The 9,582-nt window shown below is 41.4% G+C and overlaps 1 protein-coding gene across 1 annotated transcript in view; it reads left to right on the plus strand.

Moving 5' to 3' along the window:
* Slc30a9 (solute carrier family 30 member 9) overlaps nucleotides 1–9,582 on the plus strand; it is a 64,930-nt gene that overhangs the window by 26,821 nt on the left and 28,527 nt on the right. The window contains exons 7-8 of the mRNA XM_026785244.1: nucleotides 6,849–6,916; nucleotides 9,018–9,120. Of these exons, the coding sequence (XP_026641045.1) occupies nucleotides 6,849–6,916; nucleotides 9,018–9,120 (171 nt within the window). The remainder of the gene's footprint in view (nucleotides 1–6,848; nucleotides 6,917–9,017; nucleotides 9,121–9,582) is intronic.

Genomic DNA, 9,582 nt, shown 5'->3' on the forward strand with positions numbered 1-9,582 from the left:
CCTCTGCCTCCCGAGTGCTGGGATTAAAGGTGTGCGCCACCACTGCCCGGCAATCTACAGTATTTTAAATTTGTGATGGTTTATAGAGACATAGTCCTGTAAGTCAACAACCATTTTTAATTTGTTCAAAGTACCTCATTTTTTCTTTTCTTTTTTTTAACTTTTATTTTTCTCTCATACATTACATCCCAATTGCAGTTTCTCCTCCCTTTACTCCTTCCAGTTCTTTCTACCACCTTCCTTTTTAACCCAGATTCACTCCTCCATTTCCTTAAAAAAAAAAAGAGTGACCCCTTTCCGCCCCCAGGGATATCCAGCAAACATGGCCAAACAAGATACAAGACTGGGCATAAGTCCTCATATCAAAGCTGGACAAGGCAACCCAGTAGGAAGAAAAGGGTCCCACATGACAGTAAAAGAGTCAGAGATACATCCTCACCCCCAATTCCCACGAGAACACCAAACTACACAACTTTAAGTTATATCCAGAGCACCTAGCTCAGACCATACAGGGTCTGTGTTTATCACTTCAGTCTGTGTTGGTTCTGTGGGCTGTGTTCTCATGGTGACCTCAACCCCCCTGGCTCCTACAATCTTTGCAGGGTAGCCCACAGAAGACGAATGGGGAGGAAGGATTGTAGTTGCTGGATGATGCCCCTCTGATGATAGTTGGACTAGACACCAATGTATGAATATAACAGAATATCCTTGGAAATCATTTCATTACACACACATCACATCACATCACATCACATCACATCACATCACATCACATCACATCACATCACATCACATCACATTTGATTCTATCCTAGGTTTCTGGGGCTGCTCTGCCTCTAGTTCCTGGCCATCCAGGCAGTGTTAGACTTGGGTTTCTTCTCATGATGTGGGCCTTAAGTTGGACTAGTCATTGAGTACCTCATTTTTTCATCATCAGATAATAGACCTTTATCTACACATGTTCCTAAATACTATCTTTTCTACATGAAAAGAGTTAGTATTAGGAGAAATATAAAAAGTTTTAATTCAGTAACTCAGCTCCTCTTGCCTCTTAAATTCAGTCCAGTTGAGTTTTCATTCCACTGATATGACTCTTTCCAAAGTCACAAACAATATCCAAGATACAAAGCCATCTATGTCCAGGTAGACTTTCCATTTCAACTTGGCTGGGAGGGATCTCCCATCAAGAACTTAATAAATAACAGGTATATCTGGATGGTTTGTGACCTACAATTCTAAGCACTCAGGTAGGCAGAATCAGGAGGCTCTCCTTAAGTTCCAGACCAGCCAGGGCTACATAGTGAAGTTATGCTCAAAAGAAACACTCTCTCAAAAGAAGAGAAAGAAGTTAAATGCCATAGCTGGGCGTCATAACTCATGCTTGTGATACCAGCACTTGGAAGGCTAAGGCTGGAAGATTGCCACAAATTAGCAACGACTAAAGAGTGAGATTCTTTCTCAAAACAAACCAAGTTAATGTATATCTGGGGCAAAGGCTGCCTATGCAAATTGTCTTTTCTCTGGGTAGCATTTGAGTCTTGACCCCTTTTCACACAGTTTAGAATTGGACATAGCTGCCCACTATAGTTAGCTTGAGCTACCCTTCTTTCCATTGATAGTGATTCTGGTTTCTCTGTGAGCCCTTTTTGAAAGCAGCACTGAAGATGTGGTCTGAAGGTCTCTGTCGTCTCTCCTTGTGTTGCAAGGTGACTGTCACTGCCTTATAGTGTGGAATAACTTGGACCACTGACATCTGCCTCTTATATCTGTTCATATAGCAGTCATGTTTGCTAGGATTTCATGTTGTCTTTATATTTTTTACTTTGGATGTAGACACTTCCTTGTTATACTCCTTTTGTCTCACGGGAGCTCTAACTGCAAGAGATAAAGTCACAGTGTCCTTGGTTTACTAAAAGCATTCTCTCATCAGAGTAGTAGCTCACCCTCTGATAATCTAATTTTGCAATGTCCCTTTAATTCATTCCCCCCCCCCTTTTTTTTTTCCGAGACAGGGTTTCTTTGTGGTTTTGGAGCCTGTCCTGGAACTAGCTCTTGTAGACCAGGCTGGTCTCGAACTCACAAAAATCCGCCTGCCTCTGCCTCCCAAGTGCTGGGATTAAAGGCGTGCGCCACCACCGCCCGGCAATTCATTTCCCCTTTAATTGGTTCTACTTTCTTATGCCTTACCTTAGGATCCTGTTTGTGAATGTTTTAGGCTAGTCCTTCAGGACCTTGAAAGTTCCTTGTGTCCCCGATTAAGTTTAGCTCCACAGCCACAGGACTACAGTGCACGGTGGTGCTTTGAGTAGTGTGTGCAGCTTTCCCTGTAGTCCTCTCTGACATCTGTGGTAATTTAAAAAAAACTTAATATTTATTTATTTAGTGTGCGTATATATGCATTTGCCATGGTGCTTCTGGGTCACAGGACAATTTGCAGGAGTTTATTCTTCCCTTCTACTCTCTGGGGGACTAAGGTCATCAGACTTGGTGCAATATTTATAACAATGTAAAACAAACTTAACTGGGTGGTGGTGGCACATGCCCTTAATCCTAGCACTCAGGAGGCAGAGGCAGGTGGATCTCTGTGAGTTCGAGGCCAACCTGGTCTACAAGAGCTAGTTCCAGGACAGGCTCCAAAGCTACCCTGTCTTGAAAAACAAAAACAAAACAAGAGAAACAAACTTAATTGTGAAAATTCAAAATATATAAAAAATTGATAAAGAGATTCAGCTTCAATAATTATCATTGTTGGGGCTGGAGAGGGCTCAGAGGTTAAAGAGCACTGACTGCTCTTCCAGAGGTCCTGAGTTCAATTCCCAGCAACCACATGGTGGCTCACAGCCATCTTTAATGAGATCAGGTGCCCTCTTCTGGTCAGCAAGCATACAGACAGACAGAACACTGTAAACATAATTAATAAATAAATCTTTTAAAAAATAATTATCATTGTTTTGTCTTTCTGATCTTTAAAAAGATGGGGTTTTTTTTTTTTTGAGACAGGCTTTTATTGTGGAACTTCTGAGCAGTTTTTTTCTAGCCTGTTTGCCAAGAGGGCTGTGGCTCCTAGCTCTCCGTGGTTTCATATTCTCCAGATTTTTATTCTCCTGCTTGATCCTTTTGGGTCTTGTCATTATTTCTGGTCTAGTTAATGCCAGCATGTTTTCCTCTTTCCTCCATCCTTTAGCAACCTGGTTTGGGGAGTAGTTTTCCTTATGACATTCTGCTTTGATTTTAAAGGTCTTATTACCCTCCCCTTAATCTTCCCATTAAAGAAATCTTTGTTTTCCACTTTAAGCAACATTTTTTTCACTATTTGTTTTTTTTTTTTACTATTTCCATCTCTTCACAAAGAATTTGACATGTCCCCAATATAATAAAAGTATACACAGTCTATAGTTTTCAATAAACAGGAGATAGTTGAAATCTAGACCCATGTCGGAGTTTCTATCTTATAAATTGGAGTGAAATTGAAGCTACACACACGAGATTTATTCTGCACAGTTTCTTCTCTTGCCCCAAAGGCAGTTCAGCACAAAACCAGGGACACCTGGCTTTGGATTATATTTTAATAAAAGCCTGGCCTTTAAAGGTAGAAGCTCATGTTTTTGCTGTTATCCATGTGGTACTTGTGTGTTCTTTAAATTTCTAGGCTCCAGAGCTAGCTTAAGACAAAGCAAAGCACCAGGCAAGTACAAAAGCAAAGCTGCATAGGCCAACAAAATTCAAACAGCCTTAAATGGAAGTCTCATTCCTTTGCCAAGTTGCATGTATAAAATACAAGTCTGAATTACAATTGTCTTGATAATTATTGCACTTTTATTAATGAACATCCTGGCTCTTCAAGACCTGGTATAGCCAGCAAGCCAGACAGAATTGTTATCAGCTATGTCATTCACCAAGAATGAAGTCCCACAAAAACCTCAAACTGTACTACATGTTGTTCTCACCTATTACTCAAGAGTCTAAACCCTGTGTTAATAGGATCCAGTACTTGGGAGGTGGAGACAGGAGGATGGCAAGTTCAAGGCCAGCCTGAGCCGTATAGCAAGATCCAGTCTCAACTCCTGTCACACCTCTGCCCCACTTCTTATGATTTTGACTTACCCAGTATTGTAGCCAGCTCTAGGAGGCATGTCCAGCATCCTCACAAGATTTGTTTAACTACGTTACTAAACTTAGTCAGCCTCCAGGGAGAGGAAAGGGTGGTAAGGACGTGGACAGAGTCCAGCAGGATGGAGGAAGGTCACCTTATGACGACCAGAGCGGGGAGGAAGTGTTGAAGTCCAGCAGCAGCAGCTTCCTTGCTCACTAGGGTCCCCAAACCATCTTTCCTCTTCATTAATTTCCCTTGCTCAGTCCTTTTTGCAGATGGCTCTACTTAGTTATCTGATCCTCAAACATTGGAGACTAGTTTTGGGGTGAAGAGATGGCATGTGCACGTGTGTACTCATGGAAAAGCCAGAGATTGACATCAAGTAGCAATGCTATTCTCTCCCATCCTAGTTTTTGATACAGGGTCTCCCACTGAACCCAGAGCTCACTGATTAAGCCAGACTAATTTGCCAGGAAGCCCTCAGGATCCCCTTTTGTCTCTGCTTCCCAATGTTTGTATTACAGATGCACACTGTATGCACATACATGTCAGAGGTCCAAGTTCAGGTCTGCATGCTTGCATAGTGTCTTAGTCAGTGTTGGTCGGTTACAAAACACTCTAACCAAAAAGCAAGTTGGGGAGGAAAGGGTTTATTTGGCTGACACTCTCATATCGTAGTCTATCATTGAAAGAAGTCAGAGCAGGAATAAGGCAGGAACCTGGAGGAAGGAGCAGATGCAGAATGGGTACTGCTTACTGGTTTGCTCATCATGGCTTGCTCAGCCTGCTTTTTTTCCTTCCTTCCTTCCTTCCTTCCTTCCTTCCTTCCTTCCTTCCTTCCTTCTTTTTCTTTTTTTTGTTTTTCTTTTTTTGAGACAGGATTTCTCTGTGTAGCTCTGGCTGTCTTGGAACTCACTCTGTAGACCAGGTTGGCCTCTAATTCACAGATCCACCTGTCTCTGCCTCCTAAGTGCTGGGACTAAAGGCGTGGACCACCACCGCCTGATACCCTGCTTTTTTTTTTTTTTTAATAGAACTCAAGACCACCAACCCAGGGATGGTACCATCTATAATGGCTATCTCCCACCCATCAACCACTAATTAAGAAATGCCCTACAGGCTTCCCTGAAACCCAATCTTAAGGAGACCCTTTCTTAATTGAGGCTTCCTCCTCTCAGATGGCCATAGGTTATATCAAGTTAACATAAAACTAGCCAGTATACATAGTAAGACTTTTAACATTGAGCCATCTTTTAGCTCCCGTAAGATTCTTTATGGGCCCTTTTATACTTTAAATTTGTTAGTAGGGACCACTGTCATCTTCAAAATAGATTCCTATTATGGCTACCTACTACCGTGTCTCTTATTGAAGCCTTAGCCTTACCTAAATTATTAGAATCTCTTACATGGATACCCTTTTAGTTAATTTCTCCACTTACTGCTTTTTTCCTACATCACAAACTGTATCTTTGAAAAGCATAAATTAGACTGTGTTATCTCTGCTTAAAATTGTCGAGTGATTTCTTTTCTCCATTAGCGTCTAATTGAAAATACAGTCTACAAAGTTCTATGTGCCTTCTCTTACTACCTCTCTCCCTTTCTGTCTCCTCCCGTCCATTCTCCAACGTCTGCCATTGCTATGTGTCCTACTTTGTTCTTCATTTCAATTAAGGTAATCTCTATTTCAGTGTCTTTGGACTTGCTACAAACTTCCTCAAACATGCTTCTTTTATATTTTTCATGATTGCTTCCTTGTCGTTAAGCCTCTTTTCTTGACTGTTGTAGCTAAAGTACCACTCCCCCACTCCCACTGTTCTCAGTCTTCTTTTCTTTGTGATACGCCTCACTATCTGATGTCAGGCATTTCTTTACAGATTGCTTCTGGCCTCATCTACTAGAATAAAGGATTCTAGCTCCTGAAACTGTGCCAGACATACAGTAGCTGCACAGTAAGCATCATGAATAAATGACATGAAGATAAATACAGCTCTAAATTTAATAATACAATAAATACAATAATAAATTTATAGTAGCTTGGCTCTGTGGGTGGTCAGTAAAGCTTTATGGCCAGGCGGTGGGAGTACACTGGCACTCGGGAGGCAGAGGAGGCAGATTAGGCAATTGAACAATTTTTGCTGGAGGTCTTTGGTGTTGAGAGAAGACTCAGTTAAGCCAGAGCAGCAGGCCTGTTACCTTTCGCTGTTCCTTTCTCAAAGTGAAGAAGTTGTTCAAAAAAATCGAGAATTTTAGAGGATGTGAATTGCAGGTCAAAATGTTTTTATCACTTTAGTGTGATCTTCTCTATAGCTGTTTCAGATCTCTTCTAGGTGTGGACAGGCTGGGAATTAATTCTAGGAGCAATTAAGCATCTGAGGTTTGGGAAAGTACATACTTTAAAACATTATTTATTGTGCATATATGTATGTGTGTGTTTGGGGGCTGTCGGGTATGTGCATGTGATGTGTTGTCCTCAGAGGACAGAAGAGGTGGCCAGACCATCTGGAGCTGGAGTTACAGGCTCTTGTGATTTAGCCAACATGGGTGAGAAACCACACTTGCATTCTCTGCAGAGGTCGTATACATTCTTTAACAGCCATTCTCGAAGCCCCTTTTAAAGAGAAATTTTGGATGAAAAGAATTTAAAAGTGAGCCCCAATTTAGAGGTTTTGAAAAAGGATAAATCTTGTGCTGTGTCAGAGCTACTTCTGACTGTGCTTCTCTGAGAGACTTGAGAGTCTTCTTTCTTGTCTTACAGCCGCGCTCCAGGACCCTGTCGCTGTTCCTTAAGGGGCCAGGAAAAGTGGTGATGGTTGCTATCTGCATGTGAGTTTTAGAAAACAACGCTTTTAGTATGTGTGTCCTCGAGTGTCTGGCAGCTAGCTGAATAGAGCTGACATGGAGCTTTTGTTATTTTAGGAGGAAGTTGAGCTATGTCATGGCCAATGTAGTGATACGGAAGTGTATTGATGTTTGTACTAGGGTTTGTGTTTTAGTTTCTCCCTAAAAATATTAATTGGAGTTTGTCAGGCCTTTTTTTTTCAAGACAGGGTTTCTCTGTGTGACAGCTCTGGCTGTCCTGGAACTAGCTCTTGTAGACCAGGCTAGCCTCGAACTCACAGAGATCCGTCTGCCTCTGCCTCCTGAGTGCTGGGGTAAAAGGTGTGTGCCACCACCACCCAGCCAGACTCATATTTTAAAGTTAGTTTGCCAGTTGCCCAGGCCAGCTCAGGTACCAGCTAAGGAGTATATCTGTGTTTGTGTTTTTTCCCACTTAACTCAGAAAGAAACCACGTTTTCATAACTGACTCCCTTTTTCTTCTGGCTTTTTGATTCCTATTTTGTTTACCTTTTATCCATTTTTCTAGTTAATTTTCGGCTATGTACTAGCTGGTTTTGTCAGCTTGACACAAGCTAGAGTCATCAGAGAGGAAGAAGCCTCAGTTGACGAAATGCCTCCATGAGATCCAGCTGTGAGGCGTTTTCTCAATTAGTGAGCAATGGGAGGAGGGCTCAACCAATAGTGGGCGATGCCATCCCTGGGCTGGTGTCCTGGGTTCTATAAGAAGGTAGACTGAGCAAGCCAGTAAGGAGCACCCTTCCATGGCTTCCATGAGCCCCTGCCTCTAGGTTCCTGCCCTGTTTGAGTTCTTTGCTGACTTCCTTTCATGATGAACAGATGTGTAAGTGTAAGCAGAATAAACCCTTTCCTCCCCAGCTGGCTTTTTGGTCTTGGTGTTTTGTTGCAGCAATAGAAACCCTAACTAAGACAGGCTATATGAAAACATCACTTCTGTAAATCAGTAGTTTTTATAACATCTTAAAAATACATCTCAGGAGCCGGGCGGTGGCGGCGCACGCCTTTAATCCCAGTACTCGGGAGGCAGAGGCAGGCGGATCTCTGTGAGTTCGAGACCAGCCTGGTCTACAAGAGCTAGTTCCAGGACAGGCTCCAAAACCACAGAGAAACCCTGTCTCAAAAAACCAAAAAAAAAAAAAATACATCTCAGGGGGCTGGAGAGATGGCTCAGAGGTTAAGAGCACTGGCTGCTCTTCCAAAGGTCATGAGTTCAATTCCTAGCAACCACATGGTGGCTCACAACTATCTGTAATGAGATCTGGTGCCCTCTTCTGACCTGCAGACAGAATGCTGTACACATAATAAATAAATAAATCTTTTTAAAAAAGAACTCTATTAAAAAAAATACATCTCAGAAATTATGAGAGGATTTGAAAATATCTAATACATGATTCTTGGAGGATGGAAGGCCCTAGACTGGAGAAGCAATCTCAGGACTAAGGATGGTGGTGTCTAGTTAGAAGCCTTAGCGCTGTTGTGACAGGTGGTGCTCAGGCTTCTGCTTGGACGGTTGCTAAATGTTGCTCTGACAGGACACCAGAGATGGGGCAGGATAGGAGGAGAGAAAATGATCTTTGAGGTGTCTGTAGGGTGTCCATGAGGAGATGGTCAACAGGAGCAGTTCTTTCTGCCAGTAGAGTAGAGATGATGATTATAACCTTCCTTGTGAGGATTGTATGTAACATATAAGCTAATTAGCATACCTAATACATAATATGTACTTGACAAGTATTATTGTTACTGTATATTGGTCTCAAGCTTGTGGGGAGGGAGATCTAGGCTAGAGACTTAGAGTTATGAATTAATAGTCTACAGATAATAATTAAAACCATAGCAATACTTAAGATTACCTTAAGAATTAGGAAGACAAAGTCTTCAACATATTATATTGCCTCTTACTTACATACTTAATGATATCATAATCTGTATGTTTTATATTTATACCTGAACCATAGGAAATTTCTTTTAAATTTACTTTTAATGGAATCTAGTATAAAGTCAGTTAAATAAACTTTTGATGTAAAGTTATAATTTAAACATATGCTAAATTGTTTTCTTTCTCTCTAGAAATGGCTTAAACTGCTTCTTTAAATTCCTTGCCTGGATTTATACGGGTTCAGCAAGTATGTTCTCAGAAGCTATACACTCATTATCTGATACTTGTAACCAGGTAAGGAGGAAATGCTTAGTCTTAATCTGATTTCTTATAGGCTTTATTCAGAAAGTGATCTGTTAAAAAGTACTCTGCAGTTGGCTTTTGAGGAAATGCAGCTTTTTAAATTTGAGCATCCGAAGAACAGTGACTTTTGTGTATGTGGGTTCTGCATCTATGCTTCCATAGCCTAACAACCAGCTGTGGATTAAAAATATGAGAAAGACATGGGCATGGTAGCAAACCCTTAGTCCCAGCCCTTGAGCAGGGTACAGGTAGAGCTCTGTGAGTACAAACCCAGTCTGGTCTACATAGTCAGTTCTCGAACAACCAGAACTACACAGAGAGACACTGTCTCAAACAACACACTAAGGAGGAGAGAAAGATAGATAGATGACAGATAGATAGATAGATAGATAGATAGATAGATAGATAGATAGATAGATAGATGACAGATAGATAGATGACAGATAGATAGAT

The sequence above is a fragment of the Microtus ochrogaster genome, linkage group LG1 (assembly GCF_000317375.1).
Source record: "Microtus ochrogaster isolate Prairie Vole_2 linkage group LG1, MicOch1.0, whole genome shotgun sequence".
NCBI lineage: Eukaryota > Metazoa > Chordata > Mammalia > Rodentia > Cricetidae > Microtus > Microtus ochrogaster.